The sequence below is a fragment of the Colletotrichum paranaense genome (assembly GCF_030867605.1).
Source record: "Colletotrichum paranaense strain IMI 384185 chromosome Unknown Scaffold_6.1, whole genome shotgun sequence".
NCBI classification, from domain to species: domain Eukaryota; kingdom Fungi; phylum Ascomycota; class Sordariomycetes; order Glomerellales; family Glomerellaceae; genus Colletotrichum; species Colletotrichum paranaense.
This window is the reverse complement of record NW_026848964.1, coordinates 27,215-40,939: the sequence shown is the minus strand read 5'-3', so window position 1 is coordinate 40,939 and position 13,725 is coordinate 27,215. Positions and strand designations below refer to the sequence as shown.

Below are 13,725 nucleotides of genomic sequence, written 5' to 3'. Positions count from 1 at the left end.
TAACTTATAAATATAGTTTTAGGGAAGCTATTTATAACTACGATACTATTTACTTAGTACTCGTAGCCTTAACTTTTACTAATATACTTACTACGACTAGCTAGCTATAATACTTTAATTACTCCTATTTAGTAAGTTAATACTACGAGACTTATTAAGTAATAAAACGAATAACGATATTTTCTAAAACCCTAAGCACCCCTTTATCTAACTCTAAGTAACCTATCGACTTAGCTAGTAAGCTAGCTAGGGTCGAGGATAATAAGATACTTAATATTACCTACGACTTTAATAATAATACGGTTCTTAAAAAGGTAGATTATAAAAAAATGTAACGTACCGTTAAAAAAAATAATAAGTAGAATAAAGAACTCGCGGAGCTCTTTAATAATAACTCTACTTAAATAGCTATAACTCTAACTAAAAATAATAAAAATATCGCTACTCTCTAAAATATAGTTAACGAAGCTATAACTAACTTAGGAATTAAGAAAAAAGAAGTAAACGACTTAGAACAAAAAGTTAGAACCCTCCGGGCCGCTATTAGTATTATTAAGACTCCTACGGACGGGTAAAAAAAACTTAAGCTTAATATACCTACTACTTTTAATAAAACTACTAAACGTCTTAAAGGATTCTTAATTTAAATTAGAACCTACTAAACGTTCTATACTACTAACTTCTATAATAAGACCGAACGAGTTATTTATATAGTAACCTTCTTTAGAGGACGAGCCCTAGAGTAGTTCGAACCCTTTTAAAAAGAATTCCTTAGTAATAACGGTTATTTACCTTATTATAAAAAGGAAACTACGAATATTTTTAATAATATAATAGGATTCTAGAGCGCCCTCGAATCCCTATTCTAAGACCCTAATAAAAAGCGATAAGCTAAGAGAGACCTAGCTAATCTTTAATAAACTAAGTCCGCTTCGTACTACGCTACTAAGTTTAGGAGGCTTATAGTATAACTTAATTTTACTAAGGAAACCCGTATCTTTTCGTTCTATTAAGGACTAAAAGATAAAATTAAGGACGAACTTAGCAAAATAGAAATACTAATAGAATTCCTATAGTACGTCGAGCTTATTATTAAGATTAATACTTAATTATATAAACGACGTAAAAAAAAGGGAGAGGTACGACGCCTTTAAGCTAATTCTAATAGAAGATACTAGAGCTACGGTAAATTACTAAATAATTACTAAAATAACTTAAGAAACTAATAATAATAGAGCACGTTTTATAAATAATACGATAGACCTATAGATCTTAATATTACGAAGCGTAAAGAACCGTAATAAAAAAAGGACTTTAAATACTATAACTATAATAAGCTAGGATATATAGCTAGAGATTACTAATAACCTAAGCGTATCTAATACTAACCTATTTTAAAAAAACGAGCTAATATTATAAGTAAAAAAGCCCCCTATAAGTAACTCTCGTAGATAGCCTACTACGATAATAACTATCTTACTTACTAAGATAGTAAGGAATAAATAGGATAGTACCCAAAATAACCTAAGAATATAGGACGATCTAGATATAATACTATATTATCTATTAGGACCCTAGCGGTAATAATAAAAAAAAAAGAAATACCCGCCTACTAACCCTATACTCTTAAAAAAAATAATATCGAATATATTATAATACTCTCTTAAATTTATAAGAATATAAAGGAGAAAGTTAAAATAGACCCTATTATAAAAAATATACTTCGCCTCCTCGAAGGACGAATTAAATAAAGACTCCTAGCTAGTACAAGGGAGTAACTCCTTAAGTTTAAAAAAAGAGGACCTAATATTAGGGTTAGGGTTAGGGTTAGGGTTAGGGTTAGGGTTAGGGTTAGGGTTAGGGTTAGGGTTGCACCGCTCCTGGCTCATACTTTGATTGGGCGCCTTAAGGTTCCTTCCCCCCTTCCCCCCCTGCTTACGCTCCTTCTGGGCAGCCCGGTTCATTTGGACATCGTCACTTCCTCCTGAGAATCGAATTGCAAACCGAAGAAAAGGTACGTGGTCGGTACATATCTCCGCCGCTGTATTTCCACCCAACAATACGTACCCATTGCATCCACTCCAAGTCCCCTCTTCAACTTTGTCTTCTTCTTCTGCTCCCGTCGGATCTTCTTTTTCTCTTCCGCTTCTCTCTTTCTCTCTCTCTCTCTCGCACATTTGCCATCTCCGTTCCTCTCTCGGCGCGCCCAACCTCGCAACTTTCTATTCCCCCGTCCCTCTCGTCCTTCTTCTCTTCTCCGACGGCAGGCCGGTTCGCCCTGTTGTTGCCCCAGAGGCAACACACATCCTTTCTCTCCTCTCCTCTAACATCGACCCTCGCACCTGGTAGTGTGTACGTACCCGGACTCTCCTGTGAACGGATACTTTACGCAGTCCGCCGAACCAAAAAAAAAAAAAAAGAAGAAGAAGAAGAAGAAAACACCACACCAAACGGCGACCATTCCAACTGCAAGTCCAGGTTCCCGCTGCGTCTGCCATCGCGTTCTCCCAAAGAAAGACAGGGACTCCCCTCTCTTCCCCTCGGCGACCACAAAAGACGGCACTCGCACGCCCACACCCACTCGCCCACAGTAAACACCCACCACTCCATCAGCACTCACCCTCCCCCTCCACAGCGCTTCCCGCACTCGCTGGAGACCTGAGAGAGAAAGCCAAAATCAAGTCAGCCCCTGATATCATCCTTTCCGGCTCCGTCCCTCCATCTCCCCACCTCGCAAATCGGCTCCAAAACACTTGACACCCTCGCCTCGCCTTTGTCAAGTACCTACCTACTGTACACCCAGTAAAGTACCTACTTCGCATTCCGGCACAAACGAACGGGGTACACACCTTACCGTCTTTTTCAACCTGCTCTTCGGATACCTCAGCTTGCCTCCCCGAGCTTCTCTTCAACCCTTGCCTCGGGCTCCCCTGCTTTTGCATCCGTCTTTCCCTCAACTTACATCTATACATCTGGACCCTGGTGGCCATCTGCTCCTCCTTGTCCGTTCGCCAACCACTCTCCTGCATCTCAGATCCTCTCGCCAAACTCCTTCCGCATATCTCGCCAGCCTTTCCAGTCTCCTTCTTGCTCAATCAGGTATATTCTGCGTACCTGCTCCACGATTTCCACGAGAGACAAACGACATTGCTTTACAGCCTCTTTCTTGACGACCCGAACTTACGTTTGCATTGACTTCGGAAAGTCAGACGTCACGCGATAAACGAATCCCGACCTGTTCAGCTCAGCTCCTCCAGCTTGACTACGCATCCATTTCCCCTCTCTTCTGCAAGACAAGAAGACTTGCGGGTTTCCATCACCGCTGCTCCTTCTCGGGATACGCACCCTGGGTCAACCAAGAATCATTCCCGCCATCACACGATCCCTTTGGACACCGAACGCTACTTTTCAAGCATTTTGTAAGCCTCTTGCCTTTCTCTTTGCCCTCGTCACCTCAGCTCAGCCCATCCCGCGCCCACGGACATACAAGGCCAACTGGGTCCCCGGGCCACTGACCGCTCACGAGTCAAGCCACTCAAGCCATTCAAAAGCCTTCTGTGTTGCACCCCCGCCAAATACAGCATAGCTCTCTGAGCCTCATCAGAGAAGGTGTTTCTGGGCTGACGCTAGATGATGTACTTGTAGGCCGCTCATTCCCCCCCACAGCCTGCTCTCCAGCATCGACGTCCCCTATTTCTCTCTCTTCTTTGTCCTGTCATCTGCCTCACCCAACGCCTCTGCCGCAATCAACCATACTCGTCGCTGTGTCGACAAGACTTGCCAGTCACTGTAACGATCGATCCCACGTCAAGCACACTTCGAGACCAGTGTAACGCACCTTGCGGTATTGAACCACTTAGAACGGAATTTCCAGGACCCGAGCTGCACTGCACCGCTACCAGCATCAGCATCAGCGTCCACCCCACCTTGGCCAGCTGCAAGTGGAGAGCTTGACCGATTTATACCCCTCGCATAAGACGATCCAACCCTCGTCCTGTCGGTCGGTTTAACCACGCCGGCTTTACTGCCTGCATTTCCATTTGGGAAATACTGGAACGCAATCGTCCTTCGACATCGTACGTTGACTGGAGTGGGATATCGCCCTGGTCGCGTCCATGATTTCATCAATACCGTATCACTAAATTCCAGACTACCACGATGTTTCTCCATTCTGGCGCAAGCCTGCATGGGCACGAATACTCCAACAAGACCACTGCCAGCGGCAACCAGCCTGCGCGCAGGCATATTCTCCTACGTTCATCACTAGGCGCATCGCCGCTTCAGCGATCGTCATTCTCAACCGATGAAACCGAGACGCCGACACAACGTATCAACCGACGCCTTTCATTACAAGAGCCCGCCTCTGCTACACGCCCAGTACGCAGAATCCGACCGGTGTCTGACTTTGTCCAAAGAAAGGACCTCGTCGTACGCTTCGAGGAAGAACCTACCGTTGTAGGCGAGGAAACACATGGTCTCGATGGCGTAAGCGAAGACGAAGGCAGTCTGGTATCAGAGATTAGCGATACAAGCACTGTGAAAAGATCCAAAAGATCAAGGCGAGCTGCAAGGCAATGTACCAACTACATGCTAGCCTACCCTCCTCCAAAGCTTCGTACGAAACAGCGACGCTTCGTGTCCATCCGACCGCGACTTCTGCTGCAGCTACAACAACTATCGAACGACAAGCGGCCCATGCCCGCCATTGATGTCGTCCCCTCGAGCATGATTGCTGGAACAGTGATCCTTCCCCGTCTCGCACGACGCTTTCCCAAGATGTTCAGGGTCAAGGGACAGCTGGGCATGAATGGCCTCATCTTGGCCAAGAGTGAGGACTACGACAATAACGCTGACGATTCTGACTCGGATGACAAAGATCTCGATAAGCGCGACTTGGTTGCCGTTATCTCGCCGGTCTCGTCGCGGAAAGAAGGCGAGCGGAGGGATTCTGGCGAACAGACGGAAATTGTTTTGGCGGACGGTTCAGTTTGGACTGCCACTCAAACAAACAATGGGTCGTACGATTTCGTCCACGTTGACGAAGCTGGCCAAACGACAGTTGCGAGATGGGCCAGACGTAGTGCCCGGCCTCTGTCCACGGCTACATGCACCGCGGCACTGACCCCCGCTGCTTCGGAGTACAAATTCACTTTCAGCGTCCTCGATCCACAGCTTCGTCGACACCCCGTTATGGCAACTTTGACGCCGGCTAATCTCGAAATCTTGGATAATTACACCACCGTATCACAATCCTCCGGTCGTTATCCTCCTACACGACCCTTCAGCATGGATTTGACCGGCGACAAGGAAACTCCATCGCTGCCAACAGCATCCCACGGCGCGACACAACGAGAGACTCACCCTGTCGATGAAGCGACTCGAATTCTCATCACCGTAACCTCCGTATGGGTATCCCTTCGTCATGGCCAAGGCTGGGCATCGTCTGCAGCGTCTCCTGTTCCGGGGACCTCCAGACCAGCACAGTCTCGTACTGTTAGCGGCAGCAGCTGCCAGAGTCGTGCATCAACCTTTCCGGTGTCAACGACGGAAATGAATCGGATCTCATCTCCACCATTAGTACAGCAACAAATCGCGACTCAGCCCGCATCAGTTGCGCCCAAGAGGACATTCTCATCTGGAGCCGCCTTCATGCAGCGCCGCCAGACAAAGCTTGGGGGCGAGTCGGTGACCACTGACAATGCGGCCGAGTCTGACGATCTGGGCGGGCTCGAAAAGGTGCCCGAACCCGCGCCTATGAAGAGGAGTTTCTCCAAAAGGATACGGGATTGGAGCCACCGCTTCACTTCGAGGAAGACAGCAACTGCATAAAGACAGAAAGAAAAAAAGGAAGAAACACAGGAACATATCAGGAACAGGCGCAAAGACGCAAATAGGACCCAGAGCTGGTTGACATTCAGCATACGCTTTTGTAACTGTATTATTATCATTGAGCATAGGTATACCCGGGGATCGGAATCTGACAACGCTCGTCGTGCTGAGCGCACGGCGACCAAGAGTTGCGTACACTAGCTGGCTCCCTGTTCATGGTGATTCACAATGCGCTCGTGAGCCGTTGTAAATAAACCGAATCAGTTTACAATAGTCCAAAGGCGAGTAAATTTTCCAGGTTATGATAGACTCGATGGATGATAACTGTATGATTCTTAGAATCTGCAACTTTGACTCAGGAACCGACCTGATCGCCGGGGCACAGCCAGGCGCATGAGTGTAAGGCTGAATGGGGCATCGCCGGAGTTGGAAACGGAAACACAGCGAAGGGTCTCCGGGTACATCGATCCGGAAACTGTGGGCCCCCGCAGGCCGTGAACCCAGAACACACAGCTGGGAACGTGGAGTGATCCTTGCGGACGATCCCGATGCGCGATCCGCAGCGTCACTCATGATCGGCGATAGGGATCCACCCCGGTGGTGGCCCGTGTGGGGCACCTTCAGCATTGGAAGGCGAGCAGAGTTCGGTTTCTCAAGTGTTGCCTGGAAGGGGTTGATGGATTGCGACAACCGTGTAACTATCAAATGTGACCAAGGTTAACCCAACGTCGTTTGTAATTTGGAGATGACTAGAAATTGAATGTGAAGTACAGACTATGACGCATCTCTGGCAGTTTCAATTGTCTACTCACATTCAGACTTTGCAAAACTTGTCTCCATTTCGGGGGAACAAAAATTGCTGGAAACCATGCACAACGCGCTGGATATCCCTTGCTTGAGCAGAAATATAACTCACATAACAAAATACAGAGCTCAAATAATGATGATAGTGATTCAGAACAAGATGCCCTGCTGACTTCAGTAGCGGAATGACTTGCGTAAAGGCCGACGGGCATGATTCAGCGACACACATCAACAGCCTACTCACTTCACCATAAAGTCAATGGAGGTCGCTGATAATTCTGCTTTCTTGATATTGAAAATTCAATTGAATATGAAATCCAATAATACATGAAGTCAGACAGCAAAACTTCCTCATCCTTGTACCGGCGACCAAAACAGCCATGGGCGCGTGGAAGCTCGGCTGTGTTACACTGATCCTTCCAGGACGGAAAGACCGATGTCATCCAGCAGAAAGCGACGACGGATTTCCAAATAGGCCAGCCTTGTTTCTCATTCAACATCAGAATTTGAGACAAGGCATACCGAATCAGTTTGCGATGTATTTAGCCCATGGGCAGACGGTACCTACGACCTTGGCTCCCGCGTCGTTTGGAGAGACGTGGGCATCTTTTGGGCCAACGGGGCCGCCACTCGGGCACATCATAGAGGTACACGCAATCCCGGCATCAAGAAACCTTGGGAAGCCTCTGAAGACTATGTTCTATCATCCGAAAAGGGCTTTTACAATAGGATACCCCAGAAGGCGGCAGTACGGGGTATAGTCGGTCCAGAAATTTGAGAATCGCGAGACAAAGGTCTGCTCTGCGGAACACAAACAAATCGGTCAGAGGAGTCTGAAAGTTCTCCAGTTTTGTACCATATCTAACTCTTTCCAAAATAGTTCAATAAGGTATTCGACTGTCCTGGCTTCTGCCCCTTTTTGGGGGATTCTCGTTCAGCTTTCTTGCCAATCTCCAGGACAGACATCAACTCCTCGAACTCGGCTTTTGGAACAATGCCGCCGCTAGCTTCCTTATGGCCCCTGGCAAATGAGTCGCCTAGCCGCTCCCTCAAAGTCGTGTCCTCGGCGCGAGTAGCGACATCCCGCAAAACCTCAATGATGTTGACTGACGGCTCCTTGGCTCGGGCACAGCGCGGAACACGACATGAAAAGTTGACCATATCGGGCAGATATCCTTCGTTGGCAACCAACACAACCTCGAGCTTGGATGAGGATAGATGTCCCGCCCAGCGTGTGGCGATGACGGGGTGGACTTGGGCCTCTGAGCTGATGCGGAAGACGGCGATGCGGCCGTCGGCGGAAAACTTGGGGGGCGTGTGGGTGCAGCGCTCGACTTCGGCGTTAACCTCTGCTCTGGCGGCCAGCAGGAACTTGTTGCTCAGCAGCTCTTTTGGAGAATTTGAGGCACGGAGGGCTTTCCAAGCAGAAGGAACGTCGTACGAGGCTGTTCGTCTCGGGGCATTGATGAGTGATACGGCGTCGTTGAGAGCCTTTTTGGTGTATGTTTTGAACGTAGACTTCATGTCGGGAAACGGAGGCTCCCACTTCAAGGTATTTCCCAAGTCTCCATGGGTACCCATGACGCAAAGCCAGTCGCAAGCTTCTCGCACGCTCTTGTGGAGACTTCGACAGATGAGGTACGTGAGTAGAGAGCTTGTCGCCACTGGAGGGGAGTCGCAGGCTGTGACATGCAACGCATCCTTTGGGTGGTCGTTTGTCAGTGCGTGATGATGATCAATAACTATACCGTGATGGAAGCCGTCGATGAGAGGTGGCGAAGAACGAGAGCCTTGGTCTAGGACGAAGATGTAGGTGGGCTTGAGAGAAGTCATCTCTGCCCGGCACGCTTCGTCGTGGATGTTATGACCTTTTGGGGGCAAGTACGCAGTGATGAGAGATGGATCTAGGCCAAGAAGAACTAGGGTACGTTCCAAGATGACCCCAGAAGTGAGGCCGTCGGCGTCCTTGTCCGGGACAATCAATGTGGGCTTTCCGGCAGAAACACTAGTAGAGTGTCAGTATGAGACTGAGAGAAATCACCAGGCGACACATTTTCGAGTCCAGCAGTTGAGCTCGCGGATTTCCCAACCGTACCATTCGCGAATGAAGGATCTCGCCGCTTCCATCTTACTCTCTGGCGCGGGCCACACAATTTCGCCATGATCATCCCTTACCGAGGGTGTCAAATGATAATCGGGTACTGCCGGCCGTGATTTCTTGACATTTTGACTTCCACTGGAAAGGTTTGCAGCTATCGCAGTGCGTTTCATAGTGAAGAGATTGCTGTGCACAAAGTAATTGCTGGCTGGCCTCATGCGACTATCATAGACATAATATATGGCTCTTGATCGTGGCCTACATTTACTTAAGTGCATGGCTAGGTATGATAAGGTAGTGGTGGCGAGGCAGGGACCTTTTGTCAGAAGGAAGCTGTTGTCACTCGTCACACTTCAAGCTGTGGTCACAGTGCAAGCTCGAGCATGTCGTCATAGAACAGCCGCGGTTCCTGGATCGACGCTTTCCACCACAGTGTATGTTCTTTGCTAGTGGGCACACTTCACACCGTCCTGCAATGGCCAGAGTCGCACACGTTATTGCGGCAACGGTGCGTACATGTAAAATCACAAGCGATGATACGTGGACCGTTCGGATTTCTACCGTATTCATTTATGACCTTTCTTTTTACATTTCAACTTGGAATATGTTCACTTACCTTAGATACTGGCTTATCTAAGCCCTTGTGTTTGTCGCTTTCCTTATATGATCGCGCCAGCAGGATGTACGGAGGGCTAGGATGGAGGAAAAAGCATGACATATACCGTAGAGTGGCTCTCATGTCCAGTTCTCCTTCCTCCCAGCATCTGTCATCCGACAGGACTTTTTTTTTCCCACGAAGAGGAGCCTACGCAAGCTGTGACTCTTGTCTAATAATACGCCGGCTGCAAGACCACCATAACTGCTCATGATAAATGGATGAAGTTGCCATATCGTAAATCGATATTGTGATTGAAGACAGAACTCCGTATTCAATTGGCGAAGCAGGTTGCCCCGTAATTGCTCATTCGCTGAAGGGACAGTCATCGACTGTGAATTCATGTCAGGGTCGAGGGAAGAGCTCGAGAAGGACAAAATTATAATTTGGCAATGATGACGTAAAACGCTGGAATAATATTTCTTGTGGTATCCTGATTTCTAAAGTAAAACAAAACCGATATAAGTGCAGAATCCTGGAGGAAATCGTAGAGCAGTCTAGGCTTCAACCATAATCAAGTGTGATAAACAGCAACATATTCAACCTCGTACGTTCCGCCAGACAAAGTGGTACTGATAGGTGTCTTCTTTCCGTAAATGGCATCGGGGAAAGATCCGCCAATGGCCATATTGAGTAGAATGAAGTGCGGCTTTTGTACAGTCCCCTTCCAGGTGGCTGCTGGCATTTGTGACTGAAGAACCTGGTGGAACTGAACGCCGTCCACATACCAGCGAAGCGCTTCTACAGACTTTGATCTGTCGACCTCTACGGTAAAGGTATGAAAGTTCCCGGCACAGGAACTTCCAGGGCAAGAACGATACCCGCTGAGGCCAGATGGCTCATTGCAAGCGCCACCAGGCTGGGTGCCGCAGTGCAAGACGGCATAAGCGCGGTCAAGATTGTTGATATTTTCCATGATATCGATCTCACCAACTGCCGGCCAGTTCCTAGACAAGATGGGTTAGACTGAAGGTCTAGGGTAGGCCGGGGGTGCAAAGCTTACCAGTAGTTGTTACGATATTCAGCGCCCAGGGTCCAGAACGCGGGCCAGTAGCCAATACCAGCGTTCGCTCCTAGATTAGGGATTTTCAGACTAGCCTGGATCCGCATGGTTTTCCCTGGCTGCGCCATGAAATTGGCTCTGCGAGTCTCAATCCTCCCGGAAGTCCATGCTCCCGTGGAAGGGTTCTTGATGGCGGTGATCTGAAGATTCCCAGCGCCATTGACTCGGATATTGTTGGGGCTGTTGGTGTATGACTGGATTTCCGATGTGCCCCAATTTGCTGGGCCGCCGGGATAACTGGTCCCAGTGTCGATAATCCAGTTATTCTGGTCTGGAACTGTGTTGGCTTTGCCGCTGAAATCGTCATACCACACCAAGGTGAAACCGTTGACTTTGGGTATTTGGGCTTGAGACGTTGACAGCAGAGCCAGCAAAGCTGCGGCGGTGCTCATGGATCTCAACATGATTGAGGAAGTGACCGGGACGTGAATGGAATGTCGATCAATTTTACCGGCTAGAAGTTACTCCTGCGAGTGTGAGGATAAACAAAAGGTGCCGCTGCGGAAAACAAAACCGCCAATGAGACGATTTCACAATTGAAGGAGTGTCGTGGAGAGGATTCCGGTGAGTGTCACACGATGCTTCGAAGAGGTGACCAACGTGAATGTATTATACTCAATGGCGGTGGGGTCAAGGCCAACTCACGAGATGGTCTAGATGTAGCTTCATCAGCTCTTTTCGGGATGCAGCACCGGCTCGCTGCGTTCCTATGGGAGATTTGTTGACGGCAGGGTCCAGAAGCGAAGCCAGACAAGTCCAGCCTCCGATCCCAAGCCCATGGTTCCAAGCTAGGCACACTTCTCGGCCACCCCACGGAGAATACTGGTGTGGGCTCGCATGGTATGTGAAAGAAATGAGACTAGATCAGCTAGACGCAAAGCGGTAGCACTGAGACATATGGTCGAGATCAGATAAGACGCTGTTACCAATGCGGCTGTCAGCTGCGGAAAGACTGGCTTGGCTGGCCAATAACTCTGCACATCCTGGCAGCCTAGCACTCGGGCTATGCAGGACGAAAGAATCTCATGCTCAGCCGCGCTTGCTCCATGTCGAGTTTGGAAATACTCATCGTGGTGGCAATTCCCTCCCCAAGGCTGGATGTGGTTCGCCATCAACCATTGGGACACCAATCAGTGCCCTTCATCCCTTAAATCTGTCATGAAGATGGGATTCTAGGAAAGTTTTTCTCGAATCGGCAGAATCTTCAAACACACTAGAATATGGGAGCAGTAAACGTGGCTGAGGATAATAACGTCGCAAGAAAGATGCAGTGTCCTCGTACGTCGGTTAGATCGCGGACGTGTGTCAATGCAGTCGGCCTATAAAGTCGCTTTGCGTAATTCAAGGAGATAATGAACATAGTATGGAATTACTCTTTCAAACAAAGGCTACAGGGCCATGTTACAAATTCGCTAGAGTCTGTCAAACCTACCAAAGCCTTGAAATCGGAGTGTTGATGGCTTGAACCACCGTCGTGCTTGTTCGTCCAGCCTGAGATCACAGAGTCTTTGGTAAAACTCCAGCCGCGGTCCCATCCTCAGCAAATCTGACAGCGAAAGTGCATCACCGAAGCTGAGCTTGTTTTCTTCATTTCCTTTCGGATGAAATTCTCCGACAACATCCTGATCCTTGCTGGCATATTGAGGTACACGTATTGCTTCCACGTGGGCATCGGAACCTGGCACGAAGATTGTGAAGACCAATTAAAACACCCACGACCATAGCGGCAAGACCCCACATAAATGGACACCCTCATTGGTCTTGAACATCTCCGGCTGATTGGGAGGTTCGTCCGGAAGAGGGAAAGCCTTGTAAGCCCATTGCAGGAGCTCCACTTCCAGAGGATGAAGGAGTTGGACAATCCCTTGACACACCCTTGGCAGTTAGCAGGATCCAACAACAACCATTTCGTCTGAGATTCCATCAACGTCCTTCACTCAAACTCATCTTCTATCTATACAGATTATTTCGAACGAAAGTTGTACCTTCCATCTGGCTGAAATACGTCGACTAAAGAACCTGACGCGTCAGCCGCTCCATACTTCTCAAGTTCCGCAATGCATGCTTTGGAAAGGGAACCACAAATGATTGTCTCGGCACCCATGCTTCATTCCTCGGAAGCACAATGCCGGGATGATGACTGGACTGGTCTTCGTGATCGAGCGGAAAGACGCAAGAGACAAAATCGCCTCAATGTCAGAGCCTACAGTATGAGGCCACCCAACCAGGCTTAGTACTACCGAGAGATTGCTGACGCGGCTCACAGGAAAGCGAAAGGCTCTCGAATTGCATCAAATTGGGCAGACGGAAACATCAACTCCTGATATGTCACATGGGTCTTCTAACAAAGAATCACGACCTAATCTGAGCTCGGGAACAAGTCTAGATTTTATACAGTGGGCTCCACCGGGACAGCCTGCAGCTGAAGCACACCGCTGTTCAAATCCTCGTTCTGAAAGAGATGAGAGCCAAACTCGCCTGCGTGTCGCTGCGAAGGGGCTTGTGATATTTGCACAGATACAGCGACCTGCACGCAACCACAATAATGGCAAATCGCACTTAGGAAGGCGTGTGCCGCCTTACTTCCAGAATCCCACTACATGGCTCCCTCTGTATAAGGATCACCTCATCCCGCTGGTATTTTACAATGTCTTCAGGGCAACCATTACCAACATTCATATCCTATCTCTCACGTCTCTGCTCACTAGCCCATGCACACCGGACCTTCACACAACACCACTATTTCCAACACCTTGTCAAGTGCCAGAGACTTTGATGCCTACTCCCACGCAAAGCTCGACACCCCACGAATGTTGGATCGACATTTTCCCATCGGGTGGCATGCGCGATAACGCTATCAAGTTCCGTGATCAGTACAGCCAGCATGATCTTTGTGCTGACTTAGTGGGCTGTCAAGAAGGCGATGCCTGTCTTAATCAACCGGGAATCATTGCTTGGTCAGACCCTTGGCATCCTGATGGTTGGGAGGTCACAGAAAGGTTTGTCGAGAAATGGGGCTTTTTACTCAAGGGTTGTGAGGATGTCATGAGAGCGACCAACAAATGGCGCGCAATGAGGGACGAGGAACCGCTTGTATGGGAGCTGGAGTAATCTTTTTTGTCGGTGGACTCTTCATGGCCGCACATATTGCGCCATGTCTGCACATGATGCTTTGTTCTATGAACTCGTTGATCATGCACTGATTTTGATAATCGAACAAAGATCTGCGAAGCAACCAGCAGTGTCCATACCACATATACCCCTGACCTATGACGC

At 48.5% G+C, this 13,725-nt stretch overlaps 5 protein-coding genes across 5 annotated transcripts; 2 read left to right on the top strand and 3 right to left on the bottom strand.

Moving 5' to 3' along the window:
- Positions 1-3,746: 3,746 nt before the first annotated feature.
- On the bottom strand, positions 3,747-3,911 carry CPAR01_07607 (uncharacterized protein; the record flags this gene model as incomplete). The annotated part of the gene is made up of 1 exon (XM_060491876.1): positions 3,747-3,911. One exon carries the CDS (start codon positions 3,909-3,911, stop codon positions 3,747-3,749), a length of 165 nt encoding a protein of 54 aa, XP_060348246.1.
- Positions 3,912-4,158: 247 nt separating this feature from the next.
- CPAR01_07606 (uncharacterized protein) lies at positions 4,159-5,829 on the top strand (the record flags this gene model as incomplete). Its single annotated transcript, XM_060491875.1, has 1 exon — positions 4,159-5,829. One exon carries the CDS (start codon positions 4,159-4,161, stop codon positions 5,827-5,829), a length of 1,671 nt encoding a protein of 556 aa, XP_060348245.1.
- Positions 5,830-7,494: 1,665 nt separating this feature from the next.
- Positions 7,495-8,904, bottom strand: CPAR01_07605 (DHH family protein; the record flags this gene model as incomplete). The annotated part of the gene is made up of 2 exons (XM_060491874.1): positions 7,495-8,638; positions 8,729-8,904. The coding sequence occupies 2 exons, from the start codon at positions 8,902-8,904 to the stop codon at positions 7,495-7,497; spliced, it is 1,320 nt and encodes a 439-aa protein (XP_060348244.1).
- A 996-nt stretch (positions 8,905-9,900) lies between these two features.
- On the bottom strand, positions 9,901-10,853 carry CPAR01_07604 (endo-1,3-beta-glucanase; the record flags this gene model as incomplete). The annotated part of the gene is made up of 2 exons (XM_060491873.1): positions 9,901-10,333; positions 10,390-10,853. The coding sequence occupies 2 exons, from the start codon at positions 10,851-10,853 to the stop codon at positions 9,901-9,903; spliced, it is 897 nt and encodes a 298-aa protein (XP_060348243.1).
- Positions 10,854-12,506: 1,653 nt separating this feature from the next.
- CPAR01_07603 (uncharacterized protein) lies at positions 12,507-13,560 on the top strand (the record flags this gene model as incomplete). The annotated part of the gene is made up of 2 exons (XM_060491872.1): positions 12,507-12,657; positions 12,716-13,560. 2 exons carry the CDS (start codon positions 12,507-12,509, stop codon positions 13,558-13,560), a joined length of 996 nt encoding a protein of 331 aa, XP_060348242.1.
- Positions 13,561-13,725: the final 165 nt, after the last annotated feature.